The sequence below is a fragment of the Theobroma cacao genome, chromosome 10, assembly GCF_053813885.1.
Source record: "Theobroma cacao isolate CCN51 chromosome 10, ASM5381388v1, whole genome shotgun sequence".
In the NCBI taxonomy this organism is placed as follows: domain Eukaryota; kingdom Viridiplantae; phylum Streptophyta; class Magnoliopsida; order Malvales; family Malvaceae; genus Theobroma; species Theobroma cacao.
In genome coordinates this window covers 3503533-3522477 of record NC_142648.1, presented here as the reverse complement: position 1 = coordinate 3522477, position 18945 = coordinate 3503533, and the positions used below count along the sequence as shown (strand labels likewise).

Genomic DNA, 18945 nt, shown 5'->3' with positions numbered 1-18945 from the left:
TTTTCTGTTTATTGTATGTCTGCCTAGAGTTCAAAGGCTTAAAGCTAGCAGCTCCATGTGGTTTGTTTCCTTGCATGGATCTTGCTTTGCCCTAACTAGTTCAAGTGTTTTTGGTGATGTTGGCTCCTGGTAAGAGGAGTCCTTTGTCCTTCACTCAATTGACAATGAAGAAAGTTTTTGCTTTCAAGTGACATCTTAATAAGGACCTACTACAAATATATGAAGATCCCAAAAGAGAAGATGGCAAACAGCAAATGAGGGAAATGAAGAGAAAAAAGGGGTGCAAGAAACAAAAAAAAAAAAAAAAGGGTATTCAAAGAAGAGAGGAAAAGAGAAAAAGGAAAACATATAGTGATAATATAAAAAAAATGAATTAAATGATTTGCATATTGAGGAATAACATTCCCTTGTTCAAAAACCATTCTATCCCTATATGAACCATTTTCTAGTACTTACTACTCTCTGGACACAAAGGTTCCTTTTAACTGTCTTGTGTTTACTATACAAGTAAGACCTTCATTACATAGAAACAGAGAAATTATTGCATATAAGTTACTAAAAATATGTACATAGAATCTTCATTACATTGAAACAGCACTATCTGAGTCTTGGATTGGCAGATCTCCCTATACATGTTATATACATTTATATGCATCCTGCCTCCCCATCTCCATACATGTAACTATACAAGTAGTCTTCAGAGGGGGAGCATTTTTATATCGTTTAAACAACTATATCAGGAGGAAGCTTTTGGTCTTGGAGTTTTATAGATCAAAGCTATGACTGTTGAAATGGTAAATCGCTTGATGGCGTTGTCTCCTAATGTTGTGTGACCTGATTTCCTTGGCAACACTTGACTGAAGAGTTGGAGGACCGCAAACAATGACACCTACATCGACATGGCCCCATTTCCTGCTTGTGCATCCAAATATTTCTGCATAGAAAGGAAAAAAGAAAAACAATTACACTCAAGAAATACTAGCCTTCCAAGTTAGTTGGATTGAAGCAAGACTGCTGAACAGTAAGGGTGGATCTTACTGAAATTTCTGTGCAAGGATAAATGAATGAATTGAGCAAAAAGTCTGAAAGTTTCTTATGTTACATACCTTGGAAGTCTGGTCTGGAACCATATTGAATAGTAGTAAAATTTTCAAGATTCTTCTGCCTCAAATCTTTGGTTGCCACAGTCTCATTGCTCTGAGCAGATTTAACCTTTGTCCTGTCATTGTCCTCATGTTCATCCCTTGCAGAAACTTTTTTATCCCAAAGGTGCCATAAACTAATCACAAGACCCCCAAAGATTATAACACTTGCAACCATGCACGCAATGAAAAGAAAACCCTGGTACCACCAGGTAGATACCTGGTATGGATTTATGTAGAAGATACGCAACAAAGCCACTGAAATAACAAATCCTACAGTCGATATGATAACATACAGGCCAGACCATATATTGTTTCCAGTACCAACCAAAATTGACATGTTACAACCAGAGAGAGGGCAGGCAGAAGAGTTCAAAGCCACATGAACATTACCTTCTTCCTGCAGAAAACATCAAACAGCAGCAGAAATTTAAAAATAATAATAATAATTATTATGTTCAAAAGCAAAGTAGAAGTGCTGGGCATAAAGTAGACCTACCAAAGAAGGCTCTGATTCTCGAGTGACATAAATATTAATCTCAATTTTTACTTTGTCAGCAAAAAAAGGACAAATCAACTCCATGTCAATTGTTGAAAGAAGAGGAAGTTCATCTGACTTTTTAACAGCCCAAACAAGCAAAATCTTTCTTGGTAGACAAGGCTTTCCATCCCTTACACGATGGAGGATATCACTTAGAATAGCCAGGAATGGTGAAATCCCAATACCACCAGCCACTAAAATTAGGTTCTCATACCTGTGAAAACAAAATCATAACATCAGGCTTTTTATGAAGCTAACTCCAAAGTCAATCTGGATATCCGACAGTGAAAACTGCTGTAGCTAAATTTGTTGAATAGTTAGGAAATATCCGCAATAGAAAAATCTTTCGTAGCCATATTCTGCCTTTAATGCACATTAGCTTAACTATTGAAATGCAATCATCTTGGAGTTTTTGTATTATATAATGGAATAGTTTTAAACAGAAACTAAAACATGCCATCACAAAGTTGTGCTTGCCAGGTCAGAAAAGAAGAAAGCATTTGTCCTGAGTGATTAATTGAGAGCTTGGTATTGGCCAACATGACATCCAAAATAAAGCAAATTTCCTTTCATATATTGTATAATATGAATTTAAAAAACCAGTTAACTAACCAAAGGTGGACAACATCTAATAAGCACATACAAGAGATCAAAGATACGGGAGTACTTACATCAAGTGGTATGGTGATTCATGCCCATAAGGTCCCTCAACAGAAGCTGTTATCGTGGTTTTGGTCAGAAAAGGAAGATCCTTTTGTGGTTCTGTCTCGGACATACTCAAGATATTGTCCCTTAACCTTGCAGTCCATCCCCCTAGAACCTTTATGAGAATAGATAGATGATATTTACCATCTAGAGGACTAGATGAAACACTGAATGGATGCCACTGCAGCCAAGATAATTCTCGAACTTGAAGAAAAATAAAACTAAGTGCATTGTACCCCAAATCTACATATTTCAATCAGAAAACAAGTCACAAAACAGTAATAATAGATACCCAAGGAAACAAATAATTTGTGAAGAATGATTTTTCTTACTTCGAGGTTTTGAGAGGACCAATTCCACTGTCCCGCATGGAAGGCACTTTGCTGAAAGTACATCCACAGTCCTTCGTGATTGGCAGAACCTCAGGAAGCGATCAAGCATGAAAATAAATATTCCTCCAGCAGCTATGCTAAAAACAAAATCACCAACATGCAACGCCAAGAAGACAACAAAGACTACATATAGTTGATGTGTATAGAAGAATAACTCAAAGTAGTCCTTCCTCACTGGATGAAGTGATGTAACCCACATAAACAAGCCAGCTAAAAGGCTGATAACTCCTGGTAGATTAGCAATACCAATGTTTCTCCACTCCAATAACTGCATGAAAGAATTAAAATGGAAAAGCTGAGCAGCTAGCTTCAATCTCTTCATCTTAGCCTCTATCTAATTTTAAGACTTCACATACTTTGAATGTAAAACAGAAGAAGAAGAAAAGAATTGACAGTATTTTCTTTAGAGTTCACTCACCAATCAATAGCTTTTGTCATAAATCAAACAATTAAACTCATAATAAAAATGAAGATAACTGGTAAAGTCTTCCAGGAACAAATTGTAGCACAAATATGATGGCCATTTATTGCTGTCAGTCATTACTCCCCAATCTGTAATTCTTCCAACTTCTATTTACTGTATATGTGTTGATTTATTAATTTAAATTTGACTAGCTTCAACAGCTTTTCAGTGGAATATGCCGCAGCTATTTCAATAAGTTATTTCCACTTCCTTGAGCTGTAATTCTTTTGCTGTTAGATTATTCACATGTTTCAAATGCAATCATATAACTTGGTCATTCAATTAAGAAGAATATCAAAAACTTGTCTCGTGCATAGATATGCATCTTCCAGCATCTACATAAGAGAAATAAACATAGGGCAGGTTTATGCACATATGGAAATTATATATAGGAAAAAGTGCATGCAGAAAACTATTATGAGTTAAACCAGAAAGAAAACTGATAGGGGACTCACTTCCTTCAGGAGGGTTCCTTTTATTGCCCATGCGATTACGTAGAACAGCCCATGGAGTGTAAAGAGCGTCATGGTCAGATGTCCCAACCATACATGATATCTTGTAGCATGCTCAAAAGGGATGTCTATAAGACGAAGAAGAAGTGAACCCCTTGCAACAGGGAGGAACAAAAATGCTAAGCAGAGTAATCCGATCATTCCAAACCGGAGTCCTGTCAGTTCCAACATGACTATACTGAAAAGATGAAAGATGATATTAGTCCTCTATGAAAAAGAAATTTTGAATTACTATGAAGCACATGAACCTGCCGAAGCGAATTAGCATTACTTGTAAGTGACAACTTTCAGAAGCTACTAACGAATTTCTTAAAGTGGTGAACATTTAAACACTTCTACTGTTAATAAAATATACAGTTGCAAAATTCAGATTAAGACTCTGCTTATAGAAATTTGAAATCACAGCATCTTCTGGTTCCTGTAAATACTCGTCACTGACTTTGTTCATAGAAAACGCTTCAAATTCAACCTTAAATTCAGTCATTCCAAAGGTGTTCATAGGAATCACGCCTTTTCCATGGAATTAGTATGTGAAAGAAAAGAAGATTAATGTGATACTTAATTAAACAAGGAAGCATCATAACAACCATTTCAACGTGAATACATCTGGAATCCAGTTCTACAGATTCAAAGAGAGGGTTTGGGATATTGCAGAATTATCAAGTTTCGTATAAGATGGTCAGATGACATGAATGGTTATGTACAAGCAAAACAAAATAATTTTGGCCAAGTTAAACACTATTGATTTGATGCAGAAAGAACAACAAAGTTTCTATAAAATTTGCAGCTTGGCAGATGAAACATTTCCACAATATTTTTTTTTTTGGAAAATTGAAACATCTCTACAGTATTAGCAGTTACGAAGCCCCACAATCTATGGTTTCAAAGAATCTTATCTCAAGCCAGTCAAGCCAATTAATTTTTTGGTCCTACGGCCTTGAATGAAGCAGTGAAGACCATTCACATAAAGTTACAGCCATAACAGTGTAAAGATCATTACAAGAACACATACAATATTTTCAGCACAGAATTAATGCATGCTGAAAAAAGTCCATACAATTGAAACGGATAAAATAAGCAGTACTATTATTAATCATTAAGGACGCAAAATTCTTTACCCTTTTTCTGTAGAAGGAATGTCAAACAGAGTCATGAGGCTAAGGTTCCGCAAGGTGTAAGCATACACAGCCCAGAAAATAAACACAACAAAAAGGATAATCCCAATAAGCTCAGCAGCAGATACAACCCCAAATGGTCCATCCACCAGAACAGGGAAAGTCCACAAACGAAATCTAGGACTTTTTGAGGTCTTCCTCCTATAAGCAAGCCAAATTTCATGTCATAAGACAATATACATATTACATCAATAACTTAAGACAAGTTCAGGCATATATGGAGAACAAATTGGAGTGTGGGAATGACATACTTTTCAAACACATCTCCACCAGAGATAATAAGATGAGCTACAGCAAGGAATGCAATGATAAGAACCGGAGCACTGAATACCACGAATAAACTTCCTGAAATACACCATTAAACCTTGAGATAATAACTAAGCAAAGAATAAAGAAAATAAAAAGAAGAATGAAGTTACAAACAAACCTGTAATCCCAAAAACAGATCCCCTGGTGGCATTAATTATTTTCTCAGCCAACTGATTACCAATTTCTCCAGGATACAGAAAAATAAGACCAACCCAAGCAATGAAAATCACCCACATTACAATCTTTAAAGTCCATTTCACAGATGATACTAAAAAAGATGATTTTTTGACATAATCAGGCTCAACTCCATCACTCAAAAGAAGAGGGTTGTTCAATTGATTTGCGTCCATGGCAAAGAAAGCTTTTTACAAGAATTGCAAGAAGTATTCCTTAATCTTATCTCTGCTAAGAACTAACCACAAAGAATATATATACAAAAAAGAGTTTGAAAAAATCCAAACTTTGTGGTACCCATTTCCAGGCGTTTGTATACAAAGAAAATTACATGCAGATATGGTTCAATATATGATCAGAAATGAATTGCCGCCAGAAAAAAGAACGAAAGAAAATGCTTTTTAGTATCATATACATAAATACAGATGTAGACAGGTTGAAAGTACAAGCTAACTTGCTGGTATTTTACTCATTTACTTCCAAATTTCAACCTGGAAGGTTTCTTGGTTAGAGTTTGTGATAAGTGTGAGAAAAAGCAGAAAAGGGTTGAAGCATTTGAGTATCATGATAAAGATTGGACAGACAGATTTTCACCACCACAAACTTTAAAAGAATATCAACCAAAAAAAAAAACTGAAATGACTTTGAGTTTTTTCTATGGCAAAGAAAGAAATTGCAAAAGAGAAAAAATTAAACTTATCAGTGCAAATTACATGAGCATGGTTGTCCAAATTCAGGTTCACAAAAAATTTGTGCGAAGCTGAGTGGCTTCCCTTTCTTTGTCAAATTCTTCATTCCGTACCCCAATAATGTCTTGAGTGTAGTTTTCCATCAGAATCATGGCATTCTGTTCATAATGGAAGCTCCGTTCAGCTATTTAAAAATGTTGAATCATGAACAAACCTTTATGCTTAAAGTGCCTATATTTTATTAATTTTTAACATACATATTTTATTTTAAAAATAAATATTTTCATAATAATATCATAATCGATTAAAATAATATGTATTATCATAGTCCAAACTTGGAAGTTTGGACGAGGATTCAAGGTTTTATTCCAGTACATTAGCTTTCCTTTTATGTACCTGAAACAAGCAGTAAGATTTGGTATAGGTGTTGGAGGGTCCCCTTTTGCTGGTGGTTTTCAAGGTTTAGGTTTAAGATGTTTCCAATATTATAATAACCAACAATTATTAAATTAAATTATTCTCAAAAATGAATCATATGTTTTCTTTCTTATATTCAGGTTAGACCTGTCAATTTCTTTCCATCAATATTCAGGTTTGGGTCATATTCTAATGAGTGTATTTGATTTATCATTGATGGACCGTTTCATCATTTAATGTAATTGAAGCTTTACTAATTTTTGTCAATACAAAGTTATGATAAAAAATAAAAATCATTATTATAAACGAAATGTCTTAAACATTCTCATAATGTCAGAAAATGCTATGATCACTTATCAATTCATTAAAAACCCTAAAATATCTGTTGAGGAGATATACAACCATAAAAAAAATCAAAACATTCGAATATTTGATTTATTAATTATTACATAATTTTTTTAAAAAAAAATTAAATTTTCTTTCTCTAAATATAAAAGAAAATTATGAAAAAGTATAGTAAAAAATAAAGAATCCGAGAAAGGATAAAAAGAACTAAAACCCAGAAATACCTTTTAAACATAATAAAATACCAGAGACAGATGTTAAATGTAGAGCATCTGTGTTGGCAGAAATCAATATAGTTTCGATAAAAACTCAAATTCAAGTGAAGAATAAAAACCCACTTGTCAACTTATATGTAATTTTCACGTTGCCATCCCATTCTCATCTATTATTGGCTGGATTCATGATATATATTACCGAATTTATTGCAAATCCTAGATGTAATTTTCCATTTTATGTGTTCAGGAGGATCAATTTCACCAGAATATAACATCTACCACTAACAGTTTCGTCAATTATTCTGCTGGATTTTCATTACTGTGAAGGTGATGGTGACATGAGCGATGGGCAAAGTTAAATAGGTTGGAGCACCATATGACAGAGGGATGTATGGCCCAGGAGGTTGAAAACGAAGAGAGAAATCTTACCCACACCTTTAATTTCAACAAACAAAACAATATCATGTATATCTACGTCAGTCAATCAAACATAGTATTCCACAATAAATGTGACAAAAATTATTAATGCCTTACGATCAAAGGCAAGATTTAGATAAAATTTCTTAGGTGAGTTTGTAAGGTTCTCTATTAAGACACCGATCCATGTCACAGCTTGGTTCTTCTTAACATCTAGCATAACTAGGCTTAAATAAGTTTGGGTCATTCTACTATGGAAATACTACTTTTCTTTTTGATACAAATGCATAAGCTGCTGCACAACTGTAGAATGCTTACCCTTCTTTTAACCTTTCAGTCCCCGGTGAAGGCGGAAGTCGGATCTTTGATCTTTCGTACAATGGCTATAAGGGCTTCACCAAGTCTGCTGTTAAGAGAGAGGAGAGAACAGAAATATACAAATGAAGATATGCACTGAGATTACAAACCCCCCCCCCATATACTTACAGTTGATTCGCTATTTATCTCATGTTCTTACATTCTCCTCAGGTCTACCAACTATTATTATTATTATTATTACTATCTAAGAAACGAACAAACAATAATGGATATCAGCATTATAATGGTTTTCCAATCAAAAATTACAGACAAGCCAACTTCTCTGTACTCTCTTCCTGAATTGCCAACGTTACAGAAAAATTATCTACCAAATGGCCAATGAATGGAAGAACTGGAGGCAGCAAAAGAAGGATATGCATGCAGGTATTAACACGACCAACTAGCAATTCTCTCACTCCTTATCTTGAACTTCAATGCTGTTTGTTTCCTTGTCATTCGTGTCCTTGTCATTCATGTCCTTGCCATTCGTTTCCTTAGCATTTGTGTCTTTCTGCTGGATTTCTGTATTCTGTCCCTCGTTAGAGGGCTTCCCATCATTTACCCCATCACCAGTACTTGGCTTTCCCTGTTTTGTTCGATAAATCTTATTAACAATCTTAGTTTAATACATTGATAAAATTTTGTTATAATAAAAAGGATAGAAAGAAATCTCTCTGATTGCTCATTGCTAAGTTTTGCCAATTGTAAAGCCAGCACAGCAGGTTAATCAAGCAGAGCAATCATCCAATGAGTCCATAACTTATAAGATTGTGAATGCCTCAAAACTAACCTTGTTCCTGTCACGCCAGCCAAGTCCAAATGGTCGAGAAAGTAAACTAATCTTTCGTGCAGGAATTTCTTGTTGGAGCTCTTGATTGCTGCGTGCTGGTGAATCTGGATTCGATGATCTGCAAGCTTACATTTATTAGAAGGGATAAATCAATACAGAAGCATGAGAAGCACAAAAATAAAATATAGGCTCACAACATCTTTTGCATATAGATAATGTGGCGACAATTAAAGCATTTTTTCCAGCTCTTTGTTAAGTGTTGGTGGAAATAGGAGAAAGAATAAAAGGGAAAACTATAATTAAGTATTGAAAAGAACATAGCTTTTAAATGGCATTGCAAGAAATAGAAAAGACTAAAATCAGAGGAAAACAACAACTTATTGAGTCATCCGCAACCCATCCACCCCCCAACATATATACACACACAACAAATGAAACCAAAAGTTTTCACCCAAGCATAAAAGATTTTGAATCGGTAAAGTTGACTACACACCGTGGAGAAGGTTGTGCTTTACTTTGTCCAGACTGGTACTGTAAGGTAGCCTCCAACATTGATTCTGCCATTACCACTCTTTTCTCCATTTCAGCAAGAGAAGCAATGGCATCTTCATACTTTTCCTGCATTAACATAAAAGTTAAAGCCAAGAGCAGAGGTGCAAATGGAACCAAACAAAATATACATATATTATTTGCATATTTTTCCTCAGAAAAAGATATAAGAACTTAAAACAATGTTAGGTCCCTCATTAGATTACTTGCGAGGTGAAAATTTTGATGGGGAAATGGGAAACAGCATATTCTTTTAAAGTTTATAGGCTCTAGTACATTGACTAACATTGTTTTGTGTAAGTCCCAGAGTTCAGTTAATAACAGCTGGATAGGTGCCTAAAATATATTCTAGGTGACGATGATTTTGCACCAAAATCAAGAGACGCAATAAAGAAATTTGTTTTGTGCTGCAGCAGTTTTGAAAAAGATGATATGTTTACAGTGATTAAAAGACCTATAAGTTTCAAACCATTATCATAAAGCCAGAAGGATATTATCATTAATTTCAAGTCAAGAACCAAGGGCAAAATTGCTGCCCACATATTTTGAAGAGCAATGTAAAATATCTGATGAAAGCTACATGGCAAAGCAAGAGCTATAATCACAAAGAGTACCTGAAGCACTTGAGCAGCATATCTTTGTGCTGCTGCATCTTGCTCAGCAAATCTGCGAGCATCTTCTGTTACCCTTTGCTCTTGCTCCACCCGCATTAGGACCTATGAAATGCGTAACAAATCTCATAATCTTCAAGACATGTACAACAAGAGAAGGAGATAATCTTCCACTAATTAAACATGAAGAAAACTAATCAAACCTGAAGCATTGCATTTTCTTGTTCTTGCTTCTCAGAAAGTGCCTTACGAAGCTCAGCAACCTCTTGCTCTAATTGCTCCACCTAAAGATCAGAAGCAGATACTCAGCATGCAATATATTCCTCTGGTAAAAACATCTAGCAACTTTCAAGTCAGAATTAAAACACCAAACATAAAAACATATAGATTCCTAGCCAACTGTCTACATTTATTCAGGCATGCGTCATGACAACCAAAAATACAGGTTTTCCGCAACTTCAATAATAACAATAATCAATTTCATACTCTGTAGTAGCTAGAGATAGAATGGACATCCAGAATCCAAAGAGCAGTTGCATAAAGAAGCCCAAGGTACCAGGTTAAAACAAGCATAAGAAGTTGCATGCATTGGAATGAATTGTAGTTTAATGATGATCCTAAGAACAAGTTACAAAATCGATTATGAAATTCGGGCAAGGAAAAATGGCAAACATTGCAAGAAGAACAATTATATATTTTGTGTTCATGTCAAAGGAGCTGCCACTAATGAAGATATTCTACTGTACCCTAGCACTTAATTGACGCCTATTATCCTGCTTAACCATCTCCATCAAAGCTGTCTCCAGCTCCTCAGATCTGATACAAATGGGGAAGAAATTGTCAGTGCCAGATTTATCAAGGTGAGTTTGGCAAAAGAAAAGAGCTTCATTTAAAACAAATATTCCTTAAGTTCCAGCTAAAATGCAAACATTAAGCAGTCAAATATATCCAATTTATAAACCATTGTAGTATAGCTAAGATATGTCTGAGTATAAAAGAGTTAAAGAGCAAGTGAGGAACAGATCTGCAACCAACAAAGAATATTATACTGCCTCTTTAAACAGCCTACAACAAACCGAGGATTGTAAATCTTGAAAACCATAGACATAATAAAAATTATTAACCTGAGGACAGCTGATCTTTTCTCTTCCAGCAATCTGCACAACTCAACCTTTAACCACACCAACTGCATTGTTTAAAAGAAATTAAGACTATGAGAACATCAACAGGTCATCAAAATCTCATGCATGAACACAAGACAAGCAAAGAATATATTTGTGTACGATCTATAAGCTCCTAATCTCATCTACTTGCCAGTGCCTATTACACCATATAAATCCAACACGTAACACGCCCTCTAAACTTTTGGTTTGGTGCACATGGTAATAGTGAGACTTATGTTAATCAAGGTGGAAAGTTTCAACATGTATGAAATGAATGCAACAAATCCACACGGGAAAATAAATGGATTTTTTCATCGAAAGTTTATATAACGTAGCAAAATAATAGTCCTCATATGAACTCTGAGATCAATTTGATGATCAGTTGCCTTGACAGCATTTGAAAATAATCCCTATATGGCTATAAGAATCTGACACTAGAAAGTGAGCTCATGCCCACAATCTTGCATATGCATGCAGCATGGTAAATAGAAGAATTTTTCAACTAACTAACCCATACATCCAACCAAATGTGATTGGCAACATAAATCCTTCTGAATCATTCTCTCATTATAAGGCAATATCTTCTGTTAAATCTTGGACCACACTATCCATATGGTCAATAATATATTGAAGCAGAAAAAACTTAGGATATAACATGAGAATACAACATCACATTACTCGAAATATCTTTATATTTCCAATTTACAGTGCAAAACAAAACATGTTTGTGGTCATGCAAAATGAGTCCATTGTACTGGCTAAGGATCCAATATCCTCCACTGACAGACAGAATTTAACATTAAACAATGAAATATTATATTCATTGAAAGGGGAAAGGTATATGCTACCTGCTCTTGAAGATCTGTACCAGCATCCAACTCAGCATCTCCTGTCAGACTAACAAAAACTTCATCTGCATTAGTGGATCCGGACTCTGAACGAGAGAGATTCCCATTTGCTTGTGAATCAACCAATCGTCCTGTCTTATTTGTTTCCATAAGCATTGACTTAGGATCATGCTTAAAATTATATAGCTTAGATGCCAGGCCCTGAGTATCCCTCCAAGCTTGAAGCCCCTTTGATCTTTCCTCAATTGCAGCTATTACAGCCGGACGATGCTTCTCTCTTAACTCATGCAACCTTTTTTCATTTACATTTTGGTAACCCATACAAGCTGTCAATACGAGTTGGCTGCTGTCAAATGTCGAGCCAGCCAATGACTGTAGTAAAGTAACTGCATCTCCCGCATCCTTAGTTGTAACCAGTGCAGGGCCTGTAAGAAAAATAAGTTACATTTTGTAGATTAGAATAGCTCATTTGTCACTATTTTCAGGCTTCAAGCATCCTAAAGATATCATAAAACTCAAAACACTCTTGTGTCTTTTACCCATTACCATATAACTCCATTAAAGCAAGTGCTGTCCTAAAAAGCATGACGCGGTTCCCTTCATACAGTAGCACATCCCAGACTCGAAGCACTGTGATGAGAGAAATCCATCAGAAAGCTTGTAACTAAGCATTAAATATTCCAATTATTAACAGAGAAAGCACATCAATCAACTAGCAACAAAGGCCCCAATTATAAGAGAAACTTTCAAATACTGTGATAAATTATGCAACTAGTTAAATATTGCTAAAAGACACAGCATGAAACCTGACCACTTTCCCATGGAAGCATATTCATAAAAATGGAAAGGAACCACGGTCCAGTAACCCATGCCACCTGCACTCCCAGGTAATCTAGATGATTGACTGCAATAAAGATAAAAATGTCAATCAGAAGCTTCCCAAAAAATTCAATGGAAAGAGAACATCAGGGAAATTTCAAACACAAAAGAACAAATATTGTAAACACAAACCCAGTTTGGGAAATCTCTCGTGCACCAACTCCTCAAAAACAAGTTGGTCAACCTAACAAAAGGCACAAGTTACCAGGATAATTACTTAAAGCATACTTATATCATCAACCACTTTAACATTCTCATTTAGAGAAAGCAAACAGTAGAAAATCAACCAACAAAAAGAAAGAGTTATGCAGAATAATTACCTGAGACTCAATCATTTCCTCAGAGTAATAGCCATCAAAATAGTCATCAATAATGCCCATCAAAGCCCTGAAATTTATACCATAACTTAGAAGAATAAAAAGCCAATAGAGCAGTTATTTTTAAAAAATTAACGCTATCCTTGCCATTAAAAGAGAGAGAATCCCACCAAATAAACAAGATAAGAAAACATGCAAATCATGTGCACAACAGAAATTAATTATATTCCAGCAACAAAATATGCTCTGATCTAAAACCTTAAAAACTTAATTTCACAAATAGAATGAGGAATATTGGATTTGCAACGAATTTTCTCAACTGAGTCTCTGAACCTACCAGAAGGCATTTTCTTCAGGCATCAAGAGGAGTAACAAGGCAGCAAAGAAATTCATGGCCTGCATGAGAAAAATGCTTATCCCAAAAAGCCAAAATACTGCAAGCATGACCATAGCTAACATATATCTGAACCTAATACCTGACAGTATCCTACAGAGGGGTTATGTCGAGCATAGGCTGTAAGCAACCGTCTCAAAGCATTTCTACCATCATCATCCAGAGCAGGGTGACCTGGGAATGTTCGGGGCAAATCCTGTTTTTAGAGCAACTAATCAGTTAGGCAACTCAAATTAATAACACCATAGACAAAGATATAAAGGTAGCAGCAGCTGCTGATGAAACTACAATACAGAATTCAGAAAACAGCACATGGAATAACCTTCTCAATCTGCCCCTTCCATTTCTCAGGCCCTCCTATGGACTCTGTGGTTTGATCCTTACTATCTGTCTGCAAGCTCTGTTGTTCGGTGTTCTGGCCTGAGTTATTTTCATTAGCAAGCAGATCCTGGTAATATTTGTCCACTCGGCGTGTCTTTACACCAACAAAGGCTTGCCAAAGCTGAAAACACCAAGTTAGAGAGAGAGAGGAAAATCAAGAGAGAATTGACAGCACAACAGTACATAAGTACCTCTCCCCTAAGAGCCATTGGCACTCCACCACGAACAAGAACTTCCAACTCTTCTTTCCAGGGAAATGAAGATTCTGTAGGAGCTGTATCCACAGCAGCAGCAGCACCTGTTGTGGTACTCATGCTCTCACCTGTAGAGGCATCCTGAACTGGGTCAGACCTCTCTGCATCATAAAATTCATCCTCAGAATCCTCCTCTGATGCACCCTTTGGGAATCTAGCCTCATCAGTAGGAGTTAGCGGCTTCCCCCTACCCGTTTCTTGCTCATCTTTTAAACTGCCTTTCTTCTTTACACGAATACTCATCATATCTTCAATTGCCCGAAGGGATGGTCTAATTTCAGTCCATATTTGGATCCGATGAACTCTTTTCTCTGGTGCAGACTGTACCTTGTCTTTTTCCGTGTCATTCTCAGACAGGCTATCAGAACCAGGCTTCTTTTCACATAAATCATCTCCTTCAGCTTCCTTCTGTACTTCATTGTTCCCATCCTCTGCAGCTTCAGCATGTGAGGCCTCCTTGCCTTCCTCTGACGATATCCCATTGACAGGCAATTGAGCAGACTCTGCTTGGCGTTCCAAGAAATCATTCCACCTATCTGATCTTTCCTCCTCTTCTTCCTAAAAAAGTCATGGGTATAGACAGGATATAAACCTTTTATTCATCTTAGTCAAAATTATTTCCTTTTATCTCCATTCAGTTGCCCATAGATTAGGCAAAGAAAATTAATTAAAGTTCTGAATCATAGAGCTTGTTATCATTCAGGACCCATATCAGTGCAGAGAGAGAGTTTGGGAAAGAAAAAGAGAAAAAGGATTAAAAGAAATATGTTAATCTTAACTGACGTTATTTGCTTAAGTTGTTTTATATTTTCAGAGAATAACTAAATGACACATTATCACCCATTTCAGTACTAAGTGAGAGAGTAAGACACATTACTCAATATCCACCAAGATATATAAGTTGGCACTTAATTATACTTTTCTTCTTCCTCAGCAGCCAAAAGAAGGTGATGAGCATAAAATAAAAAGCAATATAAGCACAAAAACGGTCAAGAAAAATACCTTGTAGATATTAGCATATTCTCGGTATCTTTGCACATGCTGAGGTCTCACTGCAAATCCATACGCATCCCTGTCAACAATAAACGCTTTAATAACCCCAAAATGTTCAACAAAATCTTCACATTAACAACAGAACATTCCACAAAAAATAGCTCAAAAGGTTCCACAACATTCTAAGCAAAATTAGCTTAAATTATTTGCAATCAGCCTCTGACAATCATGGATTCCCAAAACATTCTAAGCAAAAATTAGCTTAAACGTAAAAATTACTTGCAATTCTAACCTAAACTTATTAAATTAGGAAATAAAATCTAGAGCAAGAACAAAGAAATATCAAACTAAAAGCCAAATAACATGTGTTTAATCGAAATACCACTCAAATTCACCTGCAATCAAACTCGAAAAATAGCCTACTTACAGTAGACAACAACATATCCTAGTTAAAACCTAAACTACTCTACTTTCCATTATCACTCATTTTCCACTCAATGGAAGCTCAATTTGCTAAAAAATCAAACCACATTCCATGAAAAAAAATCAACAAAAGATCAGAGACTTCAACAACGTTCTCAGCAAAAGCTAAAGTAAATCACTGGCAACCCGCCACCACATTCCTTAATTCCTAAATTAAAAGTGCGATCAAATTCAATAAGATCTTGATCACGAAATCAATCACAAAAAATCTAACTCAGAAAAATCAAAATAAAAGCCGGAAAAAAGGAAATTCATCGAAATCGAGCTTGAATTTACCTGCAATCGGCATCCAGAGATTGCCGAGTAACACTAGAAAACAACATATGCTCATATTTTTCCACTCAAATTTATTCAGAAAAAAAAATAAATTACATTTCACATTACAAGTCCAAATCAAGAATCCAATATAATTTTCAGGAACCACGGATAAAAATTCGGAGTAAAAAAACAGTAAGAAAAAGTTCACTGAGAAAAAAAAAAGATCTGATCAAAATTTTTGTGGATCACAGAGACAAGTGGAAGGAAACACGTGGCGATAAGAGCGTACCTCTTGTGCTCGAAGGTTATAATGGGGCTGTTCGCGGCTTTGGTGGTTGTAGTAATGCTGGTGGCGGAGGATCTCATTTGTTCCTGGTAAGGTGGATCGATTTGATTGGTCTGTGAGGGATGTCGGTGACGGAACGAGAGGATCTTTCGGAGATTTTTCTGCTTCCTTGAATTCCTGCAACGGAAAAAACAATGGACTACAAAAGAAAAGGAGATACAAGAGAAAGAGAGAGAGAGAGAGTTTGGGGTTTGGTCGTTAGGGAGAAGGGAAGTGAGGGAGTGAGAGAAGGGAGAGTAATGGAAAGACAGGGCACATGCAAATGGGCGAGATTAGCGTCACCTTATTACCATGTGGGTGATTTCTTAACACGGAGATCGAAGACGGGGAAAAGGCACGATCGGCAGCAACTCCTTGACACAGAGATCAGAATAATAATAAAATTACCAGAGTTGAATTTTCAAAAATTAATATTTTTATTAATATTTGAATTACAAGTTAATATTTTCATTTTTATTTTGAAATTATAACTATATATAAATATAAATATTTAATATATTTTAAAATAAATGAATAAAGAATTCTAAACTGAGTAAAATTTTTTTTTAATGAAAGTTATACAATGAAATTAAAATTCTTATTTATATATCTTAGAAATATGATGAATAAAGGATTGTGAACTAAGTGAATTATTACCTATTAATGAAAGTGATTTAATGAAATTACATTTCTTATTTATATATATCAGATAAACCTTGCTATTACAGATTTGTTATTATAATTCATAAAAAAAAACTTTAGCATTAAACTTGTCAATGAACTCTGATTAATTATCGTTACTTAATATAACAAAATAATAATACTAAGTACCGCTAAATGACAAGATTATTAATTAACTTTGGGGTAAAGTTAATTAATTAATAATTATCTTTGTTTATATTTGCCATTATCTCTCTTTTTGTCTCACAAAATAATAATAAGAATAATAATGTAGCCAATTGCTACAGCCAATTCAGCAATTCCTTGTCCGTATTATCATTGTGTCGGCAATGACAATTATTTATTGAAAATGAAATGTTGTTATCTGTACTATTCATATACTTTTCACAATGTACCTAATTTAGTATCATAAAAAAATTTATTTAAAGATCAAAATAAAATAATAATAACAAAATAAAGTTAGGGTATATATGTTTTTACATTTTAAATAAAACAAATTTTTTTAATTCACATATATTTTATGAAAATAAAATATTAAATGAAGTGCTACGGATTTATGTTTATAATTCAAAAGATATTCTTTATAAGTATACTTTTTTTACATCAACTCTATAAGAAGAGAGACCTTTACATTAGTAAGGGCTATGTCGATCGGTATATTTCTTATAAGATTCTACATTAGCGAAGATTTTAACTTATTTTAATATCACTTATCACGAATTTATATTTTTAATTTAAAAAATATATTTGATAAATGTAAATACTTTATTTATAAATTCAAAACTTATTTTATTTTTTATCGATATAAAATACATGACAAAAATATTAATTAAAATGAAAGAATTGTATTCTTTAAAATTTATTTAAAAAATATCAGTCTTAAAGTTTAGAAATTGCCCTAGATATTTATTGCATTAGCAGTGGCATGCCAAAAAATGTGTAGGGTATACCAAGCATGTGGGACCATGGCCATCAGTCCTATTATTACAATATGGATGGATATCTTTTACAAAAAGGTTGCACTTTTTGCCTTATCCTTTTGTCATGGCCATCTTAAGGAGGATAAATTAGATTTTTGCTTTTTCCCTTTTTGCAATATTATTTTTAACCTTCTTATAAATCCTTTTTTTAATGTATCAAAAAGACAAATATTTTATTCCTAATAAATATGAAATTTGATTTAAAATTATCAACAAAAAATGGGTTCAATTGATTTGTTGTTTATTTCAATAATAAGTGAGTTTTTATTGATATATTAATTCTGAATGTTCATACTCTCATGATATATCGCATTTTCGACTTAAATTGAACAATTCAATTATCATTGAGTTTTTTTTATAAAGAAAAAAAATTTATCAATTCAATCTCTTGAAATTGCGTGTACTACTTTATCGAATTTGATATTCCAAAAAAATGATGAAAAAAATCTTTATTTATGTTTCATTTGGCTTACAAATTATATTAAGAAAACAATTCAATTTTAATTTTCAATAAAATAAAATAGTAAATTTTATTCAAACTTTAACAAAATAAGCAACAATTTTATAATCTCAATTAGGTAAATCCCATTTCAATAATGATAGAATAACAGGTTTTATTTGTATTATTATAATAAAAGGGAGAAAAGTTGTTCTTTTGGTGCATGCTTGTCAAAATAAAACACCTAATTAGCCATTATTAAATTGTTGGAGGGGTCCAATCTAAATTGCATTGGAGACAATCATTCATTTGTTTGCACACTTTAACTTTAAAAGAAACAATATATAGAAATACTCAATCCCTTTCACTAATTACCCCCAACAAATCCACATGCTATACCTTTGAGGTCTAGAAAACTCATCAACTTTCAACATTTGGTAGACCTATAAATCATATGACCCTTTTTATTTATGGCCCTATCGCCTTCAATCATCAATGTTTTCTCACCACCAACATGAAAAATATAAAATTGATCATAAAAAATTTAAATTATCTAGTAAAAAGTTTTTTTTATCGTGTGGTGTTAGCGTGATGTTGACGTAAATAGTACACGTATCATATCAGTATATCATGATATTATTTATTATGTCATGTTAATATGTCACATCATTATCAAGTGATATAATAAAATGATAAGTGACATTTTGACAGTTTATCAATCATTAGTTATAGAGTCTATTTTGTCAA

General features: G+C 34.2%; 2 protein-coding genes across 3 annotated transcripts; both read right to left on the bottom strand.

Annotated features, from left to right (window-relative positions):
- Positions 1-519: 519 nt before the first annotated feature.
- Positions 520-5702, bottom strand: LOC18586305 (ferric reduction oxidase 7, chloroplastic-like). Its single transcript, XM_018129458.2, has 9 exons — positions 5358-5702; positions 5182-5275; positions 4874-5071; positions 3699-3933; positions 2721-3048; positions 2355-2631; positions 1642-1897; positions 1107-1542; positions 520-934 (listed from the first exon to the last, which is right to left on the bottom strand). Exons 1-9 carry the CDS (start codon positions 5587-5589, stop codon positions 765-767), a joined length of 2226 nt encoding a protein of 741 aa, XP_017984947.2. The 5' UTR covers positions 5590-5702; the 3' UTR covers positions 520-764.
- Positions 5703-7925: 2223 nt separating this feature from the next.
- On the bottom strand, positions 7926-16419 carry LOC18586304 (uncharacterized). 2 transcript variants are annotated; one of them, XM_088802537.1, is made up of 20 exons: positions 16402-16419; positions 16063-16236; positions 15042-15111; positions 14231-14597; positions 13977-14140; positions 13727-13906; positions 13487-13600; positions 13348-13406; positions 13014-13080; positions 12826-12877; positions 12626-12718; positions 12361-12444; positions 11815-12239; positions 10928-10989; positions 10550-10619; positions 10007-10087; positions 9807-9908; positions 9137-9261; positions 8644-8761; positions 7926-8439 (listed from the first exon to the last, which is right to left on the bottom strand). In XM_088802537.1, the coding sequence occupies exons 1-20, from the start codon at positions 16410-16412 to the stop codon at positions 8266-8268; spliced, it is 2592 nt and encodes an 863-aa protein (XP_088658663.1). In that variant the 5' UTR covers positions 16413-16419; the 3' UTR covers positions 7926-8265. The 2 variants fall into 2 exon arrangements, with proteins under 2 accessions (XP_088658663.1, XP_088658662.1); XM_088802536.1 differs by having other exon boundaries at positions 13977-14597.
- Positions 16420-18945: the final 2526 nt, after the last annotated feature.